Genomic DNA, 17,012 nt, shown 5'->3' with positions numbered 1-17,012 from the left:
CTTCACTAATCAAAGCTGTTCAATGCTTTCATTATGAGATCATATTTTCTTTCAATGCTTGATGAATTTGCCATACTTCAATTAGTTAGGCAGAAACTTGTAAGTTGTATGTGTAAGGCTCAAACATTGATTTTTCTTACATTTCAATTGAAAAGGTTCCCTCATTCAATTGGGAGAATGAAGAACAAACAAATGAAGAAATAAAATTTAGAAAATATATCCTTATGTTAAGAAGTAAAATTGGCAACTACATTTGAAACACTAGTGACCCCTGCTTCAGAAAAAGGAGTAATCAGAGAGCATCCACCATGTCATGCCTTATGTCACTTGACCTCCAAAAGTGTCCAGCTATTCAAAGTCTCAATCACCTGCAAGTCCTGAGAGAAGATCCTCCATGCTAAACATTTTGTAGGCTTGGGGATTTAAAGGCAAAACAAGCTTATGAACTAGGGAAAGAAATAGCATAGTGAAAAAAACTGGTAAAGAAAGGAGTTTTTTACTATTTAATTGAATCCAGAATCACTCACATGGAGAATGATAAAGGAAAAAGACTTTTGCGTAACAAGAGGTAAAACTCAAATGGGTTAAAGAAAATTGAGAAAAGTCTGGGCCCAAGCACCAGAAAGTAGTGGAAATTGCAACACACCTTCTCCAGAACCTGGAGACCAAGTTCCTGAACCGAAACATTCCTTCGGCAAAGGAGATTTCCTTTGTACAAGGTATCCCTGTCACCTTCCAACACTGGCTCCCACAGGAAAATTAGTCTGGAAAATGCAGCTCAGCAGATAAAATTACATGGACATCACTAGGATGCCACTTTTCTTTTGCCTTCTTAGGAACCAAACAAAGTAAAAGCAAAAAAGCTATTACAAGAATATAGAAGGTAAAGACCAAATCATTCTGTAAAATGATTTTGGACTTCTGTAATTAAGTGTTACATATACACAACCCTAGTCACATTCCTTACAACCATACAGGATAACATGCTAATGCTAAATTTCATGGACAAATAAGAATCATAGAATGGTTTGGTTTGGAAGAGATATCTAGTTCCAAGCCTCTGGCCATGAGCAGGGACAGCCTTCACTAGATCATATTGCTCAAAGACCCACCCAGCCTAGCCTTGAACACTCCCAGGGATGGGGCATCCAGAGTTAACAGACTTAAACAGATCAGAAAAATTTAAAAAAATCCAAATTTATCCAAAAAATCCAAAAAATTTAAAAAAAGTTCAAAAACATTTTTTTAAAAAAGGAGTAATTACTAGAAGCATGGTATTGAAAGGTACACAACCAATTTTATTTACTATCAAAACAAGAGGCACAAAAAAAAAATCTTTGTAGAAGTTTCTCCAAATTTAGAAGAAAATTTGGCCATAAAAACCAGCACCCAGTATCAATCAAAAGGACCTGAAAATCCTGAGGTTTTATGCGAAGAAGTCCCTATAAGAGATGCAGACCCAGCTATAATATGTCATGACTTAATTTAATCCTGATTTAGAGAACATTCTCTCCTAGACAGTTGAATATAAAGTATTTTTGGTAGCCAAAAATAAAACCAAGCAAAATCGTTTTCTTTTTACTCTGATTTTAATATTAGTTATGTCCATTTTGTCTCGAGAAGAGAGGCAAACACATTTTAGATTCAGACTACGCATTAATGAAAATTCGGAAGCTAGAAAACAGGAGACAAGCATTTTTAAAATTATTTTGAAACTCTAATTTAAGCCTCTAAGTCACTGCAAAGCATGTGACTGTATACCATGATATTGCCACTCCCTGCTGCTCATCTCCACTCCCTCTAATCAGATAATTAAATTGCTCATGCAACATTTCCCCAGTCAGCTTTCAGCAAAATAAACCAGGTTGCTAAAGGCTTGATGCTTGCAGCATTTGATTTAAGGTGGAGCCTACACTAGCCCAACACCTTTGGGCTGAAATGCAGGGTGATGGTACCAACTGACAATACAGACAGTAGCCTCCAATTACTGCTATAGTAATGTGCAGACAAACTAAATTTTTTATTTTGTCTGCAGTTAGAAGAAAACATGCACATGCTCCCCTCATTCTGCTGAAACTTGTATGCTGTGCTATCATCTTAGACAACTGAGGAAACCATCATCAACCTTCATCATTGACAGTATCTTTCTATTCTAGAGCTGTAAGTGGGTCAATCATCAGAAATTGAAGGAAATGCAAGTGGTCAGCAAGGAGGCAGCATTTTGGCTAAAATAGCGTATTTCATCATGAAGTTTTATCCCCAACAAATGTTTCAAATGGCTGGCTGGGGTTTTTTGCCTTGCTCTCAGGTGCTGACTCAACCTCACTCCATTCATGTCTTCTACTTTTCTGAAGCACCAAAACCATCTGTGCATTTTGGGTAGGTAATGGGTTTAATGTTGTAAAAAGAGATCTGACTGTACATTTCGGTACACTTCATACGATGAACACTGTACATAAAACAATACTCTCTGCTTGTGTCTGCTGTGAAGAAAAATGTACAGAATCACACAGCTACAGCCTTTTGACACAACTCTGTGTACCACAAGAGTTATCAAATATCTGTGTTCCGGGCCTTACTAAAAAGGCTACAAAGTCTTTGTCACTGTAATAATTCAGTCTTTCTGCATCAGGTCTGTTTCATGAGAAACAAGACTTCTGTGAAATAGTGTTAGCTCTACTCCCCACCAGAGGTAAAGCAGACACAATTCCAGAAGCAACCCATGACAAAAGAGGTAATTAATTTCCTAGATCTCCCAATTCTCAATGCAGTAAATTTCCAGTTCTCTGCTTCTGATAGGGTTCTGTGTTGAAGCTCTGCCAACTCAGAGCCTTTACTGGCTTCAAGGGAGCAAACAACCACCAAAGAGCCGCACGGATCCTCACTTGCATGTTCTAAGCACTGACATCTTTGACATAACAGGTCACGGCTACAATATTTGTTAAGATGACGATTTCCTGAATCAGACAGAAGAAATTCAATTGAGCAACAAAAGACTTGTCTTACACCCCTCCCTAACAAGAGACTAGTGTAATCACAGAAACTCCTCAGGTCTCCAAGGTGTTAGAAAAGGCCCAGCCCTACTCCCTGCTCGCGATAACAATCTTCCCCAGCAGTCAGGAAAAACATCGAATTCCCAGAAGGTAAAAAGTGCAGGAAAAAACTTATTTTACTAATATATCACTGATGTTTTCAGGGCAGCAAATTGGTCAGTGTTACCATTTACAAAACAGGAGAAAGGGAAGATAAGAAGTACAGAAGTTCTTATACATACAAAGAATACAGAGTTTAAAATTTTAGAAAACATTACCTCAGAACTTAAAAGTTGTGTTCTACCAACTTTTTGAAATTTAGAAGCATTAGGACATAAGAGTTGCATTTCAGAGAATCCAGTATTTATGTATCTTCCAGTCTCAGAACAAGACACTGTCTTTTAATTTTACAGGAGCCTTTCTATTTAGAAATAAAGGCAATTGAATAAAATAGTCGTGTAAGAAAAAGATTACAAACTGTTCGTAAAAGTATAAAGTTTTTTAAAGTATACAGTTCTCTTAAGTCTTGAATTAACTATTCAAAAACTATTAATTATGTTTAACAGACACATGAAGCTTCAAGTTTTCCCTATTACCCTAAAATTCCTTCCATACATAAACACCCAATAAAACACTGCTTTATGTCAACACAGTATGTTTGCATCTTTCTTTTACTTGAACGAATGGCTGCGAAATGGATATTTTGCTATTCTATTAAGAAAAACAAAAAAAAAAAAAAGAGACAACTACAAATGTTTCTGCTGAAAATCTAATGTTCTCCTTTCTTCCAGGTCAACAAAATATGTATTTGTAGAGAAAAGAAAAAAATTTGCAATACTGTAATTATTGCATTATCCAGAATCCAAACACTCAACAGGAGCTGTATAATTCACTCCATCAGATATCAGCCAGCTGAACACCCACAAACCCATTTTTGCATATAATTTGTTTAAGAAAATTAACACACTGATGACTAACTGACACTGTGTAGGAAGCACTTCACTTCCTTTGTCATCAAGTCATGTTTCTATGATACTACTCCAAAATACTAGAGTATTTTACTGAAAAATACACAGCTTCCAAATAAATTCTTGCTAACACCAAAAAAATATTCACTGAACCAGATCAGAAGCTTATTTCCTACAGAATGCTGACTAGTTTGTATGTATTTGGGAAACTGGAAGACACTGCTTTATTTCATAATTTATGCTGGAAACTTTCAAAGCAACTGTGTAGCAAAGTATGTTTTATCTCAGAGAGAAATAAAATCCAAAACAATCTGTTTGTGTAGCTTTGTGAAGGTTTTTTGAGAAGAAGCACATATTTTACTGAAGAGGAAAAGTACTGAAACTGCAATTTTGAGTACAGCAGTAGGTACCTGTGCATCACTTATAAACAAACTTACTGTACTTTCATGCTCCCTATTGACAGATCCTTCCCTCCTTCACCTATCCAGGCTTGACTGAAAGTCAGTTATGGAGAGAACTTACTAGAAGGACTGATGAGGATGAGTCTTGTTAGTCTAAAATTTAAAAGTTTGGCCATTTTAAAAGGCTCTGGGTATTTTTTCAAGTAAGTTTCACTAATACATGGATCTTTTTTCCATTAAAACAAACAAACAAACAAAAGCACAACTTAGAATGAAGTTCATGCATTTCCATTATTAAAAAAAAAAAAAAAAGCTTAGTTTTAATAGGCTATGCTGCAGTTTCCACAAAACCAAACTGAATTCACTTTCACACATCAGCAAAAGCATTCTCAGACTCTGCCAAACTGCTCAGAGATAACTCTCAGAGATTCCTCTCTGCTGTTACCAGAACATTAAACACCCTGTTGTTGTATTTGACACAAATACATAGCAAAAGTCTAGTGTATTTTCAGTACTGTGAGTACAGAAATTATGTAGAACTTAGAAACATGATGGACAGAACAGCAAAGAGCATTGAGCAAAGAAAAGATCCAATAAAGCCACCTACCACCACAATAACAAGAACACCCTCAATCATGATCCACTTTCCTTCTGAAAGGTTATTCAGCCAGAGAAATGACTGCAAGAATGGATGTACCAGCACTGTTACCAGCTATCCAAGGGGATACAGCCTCTCAAGCCCCGAAGTAGATTTCCCTACCGTGTTACCCATTTCTAGCTTTCAGACACTGAGATTTGTCCAACCCTTTTTTTGTACCACCTTGAAAAACAGGCCAATCTTCATCTTAAAAAAAAATCCTCATTACTAAGTACAGTTCTTCAGAAAATCTGTATCTAAGAAACATTACAACGTATTTACTAGCTCATGTATCAGTTAATAGATGATTCTAAGTAAGAGGAAGTTAAACATTCCAAAGAATCCAGCAATTTAGAAATGGACAGATTTAAACGGGGAGAAAGTAAGAAGACTTGCCCTCTTCCACCAGCCCTTTCTCTATGGAGTGAGGTAGGAAAAGTACAGGGACAGGATGTGAGGCGTTCCCCTCAGTGCCAGTGCTACTGAGCTTTTGACTAAACAGCTCAAAGCCTTCAGTAGATTTTGGCATTTCATCAGGGTTTCAAGGAACTTTGAAATAACCACCTCTTTCCTATCATCAAACACTCGACTCCATCTGTTTCTACTCTAAGAGTCAACCCAAGAATTGTGTACCTGACAAAAGCTATTTGGTTACTCAAAGCTGCAATTTGCTATATTTCCAGCATGTACCAGCAAGTTGGCTCTTTCTGCCTGAAGGAGTCCAGCACATCACAATGGCCTTCAGATACCCACGAAGGCCACTAAAAAAAAAAAAAAAATCAAAAATTGTTATGCAGCAGATGTAATTCTCTTATCTGCAGTAAGAGATCTTTGCTTAACAAAAATGCCCTGAATTTATCAGAGCCTGAACACTAACACTGTATTAATTTATGGAGAGGAGAAGGAAGTTCCCCTAAGTTCATAAATGTTGTTGTCCTTGGTGAGTAACAACTCTCCCCAATCAGCTTGATAAATCAAACTGAAACACTATGCTCAGAAGCATTTAGAAAAATAAATTTTTAAAAAACTATTTTAGGAATAGATGCACACACTACAAATACAAAGACAATCTTGCTCAGTAATATTTCATCTTACTACAGGTACCCGTGGAAGATCTAGGTATGTGTTGAGGAACCAGGAGTTTCCTCAGCATCCTACACAGTTGACAGCAGCTGGCAGGCACCTCCAGAAAGCAATTCAGAGCACTTAAGCCCTGTCTAATTTAAATACTACAAAACACTTTTCAAAACTATCTCCTTCTACAAAACATTCATCTCAAACCCGGATGAACATCAGTGGAAGTCTGCTGCTTGGCGAAACATGTACAGAGGGTACAAACGCATTCAGAAGCCCATCAAGTTGATTCTTGAAAACTGATTCCAGTTAAAAATTTTGAAGACTATTCCTCTGTCACTGAATGAATGCATTTAAACACAAAATATTCAGTTACCCCTTCCATAAACCTTACATTCTGTCTTGTTTGTATATGACCATATCTGTGAAGTCAGAAGTAGTACAAAAATTACAACTCCCAGCAAGTCGCTCCAGAACAGTGATAATAGTCTTGGAGAGGGTATGAGGGGATAAGGAGAGCACAGCATACCCCGTGCATAACCTTTTAGAAACTGAAAATATTATGATATGTGGAATTAGAAAGCTTCCAAGATTGCTTATCTGTAAGATAAGAAACAAACACACACCCTCCAAATAAAATACAAGCCCAAATGCAAACGTCTTGAATTACGTGAAGTTTTATAGAGAGGCATCAGTATCAAATAGGCTCAAAATAGACAGCTGAAACCAAGTGCTCATAGATTAAATGAAGTCTAACTGCATTAATTTTTACTTTACCTGTGAAAAACTTCATGCACTGTATCTCTTAAATGCACAGCAAGTGAAAAATCTCCTTAGTATCAAGAACCCGTCTCAAACCTCTATGACAAACTGACCCACAGAACTAGATCCATATACATATTAGGTATTCTGTGTACAGATTACAAATGCATAGGAAGACTAAACACAAATAGCTTTTCTTGAGAAGAAAGAAGCTCACGTGCAATAAAATACTGGCTGTGTTACTACCAAACAGTTGTTTCCTCTAATCTATTCACAGCCACGTTTCAATTCCCATTTACCTTATTCTTTCCACATTCCCATACTTTAAATAGTCCTTAAGCAGGAGAACATACAATGAATCAAGGTCTGCAGATAAAAATAAGTAGTCTATTGTGTAACTGAGTAAAGCATATGTAGCATATGCATAAACACCACACATATCCACACAGGTTTTCCTCTTAAAAAAAACCCAAACCAAACATAACTATAAACATGATGGATATCTAGATTATAAACTGCATTACTGGCAAACCTCTGACAACTGAAAGCAATAACTAGAGGTGTCTCGCAGATATCTTATTTCCACACTAATGTCTATGACAGGATCCAAAATTCACACTGCAAAGAATTAATTAACATATGTATGAACTAACAAGCAGAGAAGTTTAAATTCTTTAAACAGACCAAACATTCAAACTGTCTCACTCCTTTTGCAGTAACTATTCCCACAAAACACACCAATTCCTCTGGCAGACTCCACAGACATGAATGGTTTTGTTTGTGTTTTCCTTCAAACTAAAAGATCATGTTAAATTTGACAGGTTTTGCCCAAGTAGAGGAAAGAGGGAAATGCAGAGCAAATAAACAACAATTTGGAAACAATCAGTATATCCAAAAGTTAGAAGTTCATTTATAAGGAAATTTCTTAGTTCTGATTTTAAACAGAACACTTTGAGTCCTCTGGAAGATTTTTCTCCTGAAACGTAGTTTGAAATGCACAAGGGAAGACTGTAATTTCAGTACTGCAAGTACACACCATTAGACCCCACTCTCACACTGTTGACTGCTAAGGACCTCACTCAACTGACTTGAGGCTTCTGAAATCAGAAGCCTTTAAACCATCCTTTCATTTCAACTCCTTACAGTTTTTAGATCACATGTGGCAATATCCAAGATAATTTTAAATACAACTTCCAAAACTGGTGCCATTTCAACTGTTAAAGCCCTTGGAAAAACAAAACACCACAAAAACAATCAGACAAAAAAAAAAACAAAACGGAGAAAAAGACACCAAAAAATTCCAAACAAAAAACACCTGTAAACCCAACCTCCCAAGCTTCAGACTTCCACACACAGATCATTTACACCACATATGAAGGTTGTGGGCTCCATTCTGCCAGTAAATTAACAGTCATAATAAAGAGGTCATTCACCAGCCATTAAAGCACTAAAACTGAGAGCATTCCCTTCATCAATCAGCTTACCAAATTAAAAGCAATAAGATCTTCCTGCATCAAAGCAAGTCAACTCCTCTCTTACAATAATAGAAACCTGGGATCTAACAACCAGAGGAGATCTAACGCCAAGGAAAACACCACTCAGAACAGTTTCTATAGCACTGAAAAAAGACCAATTTTTAACATATTTGGCAGGAGGGGAAAATATAAATAGCTACATGATACTATTTCAAGCCTAAAACATTCATTTTAATGTATACATATTTCCTAATATTTCTCAACTATCAAATTAAACAACACAAAACCGGTCCAACTCTGACCATAAGCCCCTCTTGCAAGATAAGAAGCTGAATAGAAGTTTCAAAAGAAACATAGTACGTGATATGATACATTATTTCAAAATTGTTCTCTAATATACTTGCTAAAATTAGGACCCATACAGGTCAGTAATTCTACCTTGAAGAATTACAAGAGAAAATGAATAGAAAACAAAACAGAATGAATTATCTGCCATATATTATCTTTCTAGAACTGAAGGAAGTGAATTGATTAGTTGAGATATGGAGACCTAGATCAGAATTCTGTCTTGGCCACAGTACAATGCCTCCCAAGAACTTATAAATCAGCGATTTACACAAATGGCTGCATTTAAGTTGAAGCAGTCAGGAATTTCACAGGATTACTGCTAAATGCTGGTTTTCTGGATATCAAACTTCACAGCCAAGTTTAAGAACTGTTAATGTCTACAAACAATGCAGCTCACCTCAAACACCTAACATGAGGGAATAAACTGGCATTTGTCTTTGATTATGTCTTTTTTTTAATTATTATTAATTTGTGTACAGCATCAATAAACCTTTTTTCCCCACTCTAAATATTGTTGCAGTATAACAATGCAAGTAATTGCTTTTAGTTACACGTTTGAGACCAAAGAATAAAGAATTACCTAAATAAAACAGTAATCACTTACTACTGAAACAACAAATTAATACAAGTCACATGGAGAAGTCTTGCAGCCAATTAAAAGAGAAGCATTTCTTTACACAACTTAAATGATTGTCAGGTTAAACAAATTACAATTCACACCTAACCACAGACAGGAGAACATTAGGAAAGTGCAGAGAAATAAAGAAAATAAAAGTTCAGAGTCTGTCTGATACTCCTTCTTAAAAGAAAGCACCTCCAGCTGGGGCACGAATTCAGCACTGATTCAGGAGACAAGAACTCTATCTACTAAATCAACAGCAAAACTTCTTGCAACAGTCCAGGTTTCACTTGGAAATCCTGCTGAAATACCAGCCAAGCCCAGCCTTGATTAGACTGCAATGAGATCACAGCTTGAGGAGGCATAGCTGTAGGTCCTTGTAAAGCTCATACTAAAAGAGAAACTTAAGTGATACATCAATCTTTCTTAAAATGCATGAACTAAAATGTTCTCTTATTTATTAATGTAATATGGATAAAGCTGACTGCAGAACAACTTCAGAGTTCCTAGGGATATTGTTAGCACAGGAAGTGAAATGACTTTCTATCCACCACCCACAATCAATAGTATGACACTGCAAGTTGGGTATTTCAGATAAGGGCACTTTTAAAGTAAAAGTAATCAAGATAATGCAGCTATAGGAGATTTTCATGAGATTCACACTTGAGCACTTTGACTTTTCATTTTCATTATTTCCAATGAGATCTCCCTCTTCAGATGTTGTTTCTTCAAAAAACAGGAAAATACAAACTGAGGCTTGCCAGACTTCTAATTATTGTCCTCAAAGTTCTCATTTCATCTTCTGTTGAAATATGCATGTTGTTATAAAAAGCAAGTCCTTTCTTTCAAGATGTCAAATTAGGCAAGAACAAGCTGCCTTTGGGCAATTTTTTTTTTGAATGTTATCACACATGCAGAGATCAGAAAAAATGTAAAGCATTTTTTAAGGGACATTAAAAATAATGGTATGCAACACAGTGACAATGCTAAAAGCCTTTTTTCTTATATACTAGCAACACCATTTGCACTTGGGTGGAGCAAGTTTTAGACGACCAGCTATGTTTAAAGATCGAGCAAGCTGTATCATGCACCATTTTTCTCTGTACCTATTGCAGCAATAACAAAACGGACAAGAGAAAAAAAAAATTAAAAGGCTTGTGCCTGGCAGGTGAACTTGATACTTTGCCTATCTGGTTCTATTTCTGGACTATTCCTCCAAGTCTTGTTTCAGGTACAGAAAGAAATGCTACTGGGAAATGAGGAAACTTGCCCACCCTGAAAGTGCTGGGCACCAGCAGCGTGACTGTGAACTGACCTCTCCCAGGGCAAAGCATTTCCCTCACAGCATCAATCATGGAATGGTTTGGGTTGGAAGAGACCTTTAAAGGTCACCCAGTGCAACCCTGCTGCAATGAGCAGGGACAAAACTCCAGCAGCTGAGCACACACTTACACCCTTGGCAAGGCTGGATGCATTTTCTCCTCTTTAGCATGCCTTCCCTCCTCTAATTATTGGTAATTAAGTGGATCAAAAGACACTCTTGTTTTAAATGACTTAATTTCCAGCTAAAAAATTTCCAAATCTAGTATTTGCAGCCAGCATTTACCCTAGACTCTCCCTATGATACCTGTAATAAAAAATTTCCCCTCCTATCAGCAAGTGAAATAGCCACACAACCAGAGAAACGAAGTACATCACACAAAAAGTGCTGAAAAGTGAACATCATGTACTTGCTCATGAATTTTTCAATTACAGCATTCTTTGGTGCTGCTTCTCTGGCAGTTGTGCCATATATGCTAAAGAAAGCGGGAAATATTTACAAACACAGACTTCCCAGCATTTACATAAAGGTGCAACTTTCTTCAAAGGCTGATCTTGCTTTTGAGAATGCAAAAGCAGAGACAGGCAGAATTTTAGAAATCCTCCTTAAACAGCTGCTATCTGAGACTCCATTCACACCTTGTCACATTCCTCTCAGAGCTGGCAGTTGTCATCATCCACCCTCACTTCCCCAGAGATGCCCTGAACTAGAGTGAGACAGAGCTTCATAGCAGCTAATGCTTAAGCACAGTTTGAATCCACAAAACAAGGAGTTTTTCCACAGGTGTCCTGAAGGATATAGTCCACTGGGTTTTCTTGGATCTCCCACTGACCAGCCATCAGTCTACCTGAGAAGGAAGGACAAATGCCATAAAGAGAAGAACTTGTGAAATGGCATCTTCTCATCCATGGCAGCCCAATGATCCCAGTGAACTCAGGAACAGGTTAAATCAAGTTCAGAGCTCTTTTCAGCTGAGAGGAGACAAACCTTACATCTCCTGCAAGGAGCGACTGTTTTAACCACTCTGTATTAAACTATTCTTCCCACCACTACAAGCACTACAGTAAAAAACCAAAACACTACAATGGGTGGGCCAAATCAGGACGGAACACTTAGCGGCTGAAGAACTGTAGCCCTGGGCACACAAGTTTCAGTCCCTGGTTTCAAAACTAGTTCTATATCATTGTATCCAACAACAGCAAATATAAATATACTCCAAAACTTAAACCCAAGGATACAGGTTCTCTCTTATTCCTAGGTCTGTATAGATGGACCCAAGATTGCTCTTGCACACAGCAGTAGTTCCACTTAATTATTCCCTTGCAACAGACCCAGTTTAAAAGGTTCCCAGGCACAGACACTTCACATACCACAGCCACATCCTCATGCCACAAATACTTACGCCTGTTACTTAATACCTAGGTAACATTATGAATAAGTATCATTGATCAGTCTTCAGACGTAGCATTTATTAGCCATTACCAGAAAGGTGGAATTATTCGAATTGGCACTTAATAGCTAGTAAAATAGCTCTTTTCCCCTTTCCTCAAATGCTCCCAGGTTTGCTATTCTCTAATTCAGGACACTGGTAAGCAGCCAACAGTCTTGCAGTCATTTTTCAGCCCATACATCTGACACTAACTGTTGTTCCTTGAAAAACAGCACTAGGGAAGTGATCTAGAAACAGATGGTTTGAAATGTCCTCACTTGGAAAGTTTGTAACAGAGTTTTTTTCAAGAGTGGGAGAAGGGAACCAACTAGAAAACTCACAACAAAATCAGATTAAAAATAAGATTAGTATCATTTCTGCTGTGGATAAACCAGGACTTGTTGACCTCTGACACTCTCTGGCACTTTTCAAAATGGGAACAGGCAGAATCCGGAGGACTTGTAGACAAAAGCAAACATACAACTTTCTGACAGATCTTGAGCAAAATGTGCTTTGCTAATGTGATTTTTTTTACTACAACATATGGCTCTATTTTAATGTGCTTTCACTGTGCAGCATGAAAGCTGTCTTAACTGCAACATCCAACAATTACTGAGAATGGGCGCTCCTAAGTCAAAACACATCCAGACGAAAAAAAATTCTACAGAACGTGAAGCCTTTTTTAACTCGTGTCCAGTACACTGAGATTAAAGCTATGAGTGTACAAGGAAAAAAAAAAAAAAAAAAAAAGAAAAAAACCCAATAAGAAAACAAAAACAAAAAAAAAAAAAAAGGAGAGAAAAGAAGGTAACCAGAAAGTGCATATATACCCAAGCACGTCCCCCTCCCAAGTCTTCGGTGCATGGATTTGGTCACAATCCACAAGACCTTTTTGTTTAGGGACAAAGAAAAAGGGACAAACAAAAGGCTATCCTAATTATTTAGAATTTGCAAGTGCAACGACAGCGGCGAAAACTCAGCCTCGGAGCCGCGAGTTTCAGTCCCCATACCCTCCTGCGCCAGGAGCCCGCAGGGAAAAGAGGGAGGGAAGAGCGCAGCAGAGGGTTTCGGGTCCCCCAGCCAGTTACCAGCGCCCACAACTTCGGCACCGGCTTTTTACCGGGGCGTACGAGCGGCCAGAAGCGGCGGCTCGGAGCCGGCGGGCTGCGGGCGCCCAGCAACCTGTTGTCCCCAGAGCGGCTGGGACGAGCCCCGCAGCCTCGGGTACCGCTCCCCGGGCTCCGGCGGCGGCCGTGGGGCCCTGGAGCAGCCCCGGCCCGGCGGCACCTGCGCCGGGCGCGCTGCCCCGCGGGACCTGCGCCCCGGGCTGCGGGCAGGCGGCGCGGCCGGGCTGTCACCGCCCCGGGCATGGCAAAATGGAGCCGGCCACCTCCCCCCGCCCCGGCGCCGCTCACCTTGGTGATGATGAGGGGCTCCCCGTGCTCCCGTCCGCCCTTCAGGGTGAAGCCCCAGGGAGCCCCACCGGTCAGCTGCACCTCCACCAGCTTGTAGCCCTCCGCCGCCCGCTGCTCCACCATCACCATCACGGGCCCCGGTTCCACCAGCCCGGCGCCGAGCCGAGGGTCGCCGACGGCCAGCCGCTCCCGCCCGCCCCGCAGCCCCACGTCCTCCATGGAGCGCCCGCCGCCGCCGGGGCCGGCTCGCCTCTGCCGGCCGCTCCCCGGTGCGCGCCAGCCGGCGGCCGCCCGCGGAGCCACCTACCCGCCCCGCAGCGCCGGCCGGCCCGGCCCCATCGGCGGCGAGAGAGGGCTGCTCCGCCCGCCCCCTCCTCTTCCTCCTCCCCCACAGCCCGCGGTATTGTCTCACGCCGAGGCCGGAGCCCGGCGGCGGGGGGGCGGCACCAACTTGTGGCAACTTGGCGGCGGGGCAAACGCCGCCGAGCAACGCGGGGCGCTGGGAGGAGCGCGGCGGGGAGAGGCGCCCCCGCCCCCCCTTCGCCTCGGAAAGAAGGCGAAACCCGCGTTTCACCAGCGGGGCAGTCGCTCGCCCCTCCCGAGGAGCGGCAGCCCCGCGGCGCGATCCCCGGCCGAGGGGGAGCGGGGAGAGGGGAGCAGCCCCGGGCCGCCGCCACACAAAGACAGCGGCGAGAACGCCCGTGAGCCCCCAGTCGCCCCGGGCCGGACCCGTGCCACCCCCGCCCCACCACACGAGGGACTGCCGCGCCTCCTCTCCACCCCCGTTCCCAAACAAAAGCGGCGAGCAGGTGGAGGGCGGGGTGAAAGGGCAGCCGACGGCTGTGGCCGCCCCCGGGCAGGGCCGCCCCGCCTTCGCCGTGCCAGGCGGCGGGGGGCCGGGGTGGGGAACGCCGAGGGGGCCGGCTCTTGCCGGCTCTTGCCGGCTCTTCCCGTCTCGCCGCGGTGTTCGGGGCGGGGGAAGCCGGGCAACGCGGGGGGCAGGTCAGGGGGCAGCTGCGGCGGGAGCCGAGGGAAGGAGGAGCTTTGCGCCGGCCCCTCCCGGCCCGCGCTGCCTCCGCCACCTGTGGGGCGGGAGCGGCCTGGGGCCGCGGCGCCGCGCTCTCCCGCACGGCCCCTCTAGCGGCGGCCCGGCACGGCACGGCACGGCCCCTCTAGCGGCGGCACGGCACGGCACGGCACGGCCCCTCTAGCGGCGGCACGGCACGGCACGGCACGGCACGGCACGGCACGGCACGGCACGGCACGGCCCCTCTAGCGGCGGCACGGCACGGCACGGCACGGCCCCTCTAGCGGCGGCACGGCACGGCACGGCACGGCACGGCACGGCACGGCACGGCACGGCACGGCCCCTCTAGCGGCGGCACGGCACGGCCCGGCACGGCACGGCACGGCACAGCCCGACCCCTCTAGCGGCGGCACGGCACGGCACGGCACGGCACGGCCCGGCACGGCACGGCACGGCATAGCCCAGCCCCTCTAGCGGCGGCACGGCACGGCACGGCACGGCACAGCACAGCCCGGCCGCTCTAGCGGCGGCACGGCACAGCACGGCCCGACCCCTCTAGCGGCGGCACGGCACGGGCCACAACGGACGGGCCGGGCGCCGGCAGAGTCCGGCGGGAAACACAGGTGAAGCCTTCAGCAAAGAAATCCAATAGAGAAGAGACTTGGAGTCCCAGATTTCACACCGAGTTTGATGGCAGAGTGCGAGGCAGGACTAAAAGTGCTAATTTGAAGGCAGATCTTATGGATGGGAAATAAATGCAGGGTTTGGATTTGCCTGATACCTTCACTGAGATAATGGTGAGGCTGAGAGCGAAATAATTTTTTTTTTTTCCCCAATTCTCGCGGTTTAATTGAATCACCGTACAGGAGGTTTCCGTTTCTTAAATCAGGACCAGACTTGGCCTGGAGTACCAGTGTGCTAGCACACAACCCTCCTTGGCATTTCACTGCCAAGCAGACAAAGTACTCCTTGATCTAAGACAGAGGTAAATACCTGTTTTCGTTTCTGAAAGACTAGTGAACCTCAAGGTACTTTTTCATGTGACAAGCAGTCTCATGGAGGTGCCTGGTATATGCAGTGGGATTTTAAGATTTTGTATATTGATGTGACAGGTCACATATTTTGCTTTCTGGTTATGTAGTCTGTATATTTCCAGAATTAGCTGCAGGATGTTTCTTCAGTATCTGAAGAAAACTTTGGGTTCAGAAGTGAGAATATTTGAGTCGTCAATCCCAGCAGCAGATTGGAGAACATCTAGAAACAAGAAAAATATATCATTAGGATGATTGTTGTTGCCTTGTGATTAAGGGACAAAACAGTAGAGGGGCTACTCAAACTTATATATCCTTTTATGAGAATCCTGCAAAATATAAACCTTATACCAAACCTAGGTATTGCATCAAGTTATTTAAGGCCTCTAAGTTGACTCGCAGACCCTCAGGCAGATTTCTTCTGCCTGGCAATTATTTTCTGTCATATAGACAAGCAGAAATACAAGTAGTTTTCTCCATATCCTGTCTCCAGTTTTCGGAATCCAAGACAAAGTCTTCAGTTATGTTTGTGTAACACATATCAGGTTGTCTTCACATCAGTGTGCACTCAGTAACATATAGCTGGAAGTTTTAAGGAGCTGCAATAATGCAATTTGTTTTCTGTAAGTGTGATAATGAAAGGAAGATTTAGAATAATGATTTCAACTTTAGTGTATCCACAACTATGCACACTGAAATGAAAATAAAATACATACACACACATAGAATAGAATCACAGCACTAATTAGAAGAGCAAATACTGCTTCCAAAAATGCCTTCTCTGCTTATATCCCCCCTTTTCCAGCTGCCAAACATTCATTCTTCATGTTGAACATCTTGTTGTCCATGGAAATTCAAGATTTACGTCACTGTTCTGGCTTTTAGAATTGGTCTTAAAAATTCAGTATTGAAGCACAATGAAGAAATCTGTGCACAGATTTTAAAACTGAGAAAATCTAGAGCCAGGAACTGGCAGCCATTGAAAACTGTCAAACTCTGCTACTGCAATTGCATCAGTGAAGGATGTGGACATGTAGCTCTTGGGAAAGCAGGGGCCAAAAGAAGGAATATCTGAAAGCTTTCACACTCCTAGTTAAGAGAGATCTCATAAAGAAGAAGTCTGTAGCTAATGCTTGCATAGAACCTGATAGTCTGACACAATTGTCAGGCAGATCCTCAGTTTGTGGTTGACAGTTCAGAAATCAGACTTATCTTGAATGACACCTTTTTTTGCTTTTTTGCCTTTTATCCTTTGATGTTATCAATGTTACTAAGAGACCACAAAGTAAGTTCTTCATACATATAAGTTTTATCAGCCAAAGCAATAAAGGAATTATTTTTAGTCATATTGGTCAAATTTCTCTGAATTTCTTTTATATCCTCCTTCTCTGTGAAGTCTGAATCTTGTTCAGAACTCAGCTGGAGACTTGTACTTTTGCTCTTTTTAAAATACTGTGATAATTTTATAACTTG

The 17,012-nt window shown here is 42.3% G+C and overlaps 1 protein-coding gene across 3 annotated transcripts in view; it reads right to left on the bottom strand.

Moving 5' to 3' along the window:
• Positions 1-13,735, bottom strand: part of SHROOM2 (shroom family member 2) — a 119,189-nt gene extending 105,454 nt beyond the window's left edge. For all 3 annotated transcript variants that reach the window (XM_066313853.1, XM_066313850.1, XM_066313851.1), the window contains exon 1: positions 13,482-13,735. In XM_066313853.1, coding sequence (XP_066169950.1) covers positions 13,482-13,700 — 219 coding nt within the window. In that variant the 5' untranslated portion in view covers positions 13,701-13,735. The remainder of the gene's footprint in view (positions 1-13,481) is intronic.
• Positions 13,736-17,012: the final 3,277 nt, after the last annotated feature.

The sequence above is a fragment of the Sylvia atricapilla genome, chromosome 2 (assembly GCF_009819655.1).
Source record: "Sylvia atricapilla isolate bSylAtr1 chromosome 2, bSylAtr1.pri, whole genome shotgun sequence".
NCBI classification, from domain to species: domain Eukaryota; kingdom Metazoa; phylum Chordata; class Aves; order Passeriformes; family Sylviidae; genus Sylvia; species Sylvia atricapilla.
Note: the sequence above shows the minus strand (reverse complement) of the source record. Positions and strands in the feature narration are given on the sequence as shown.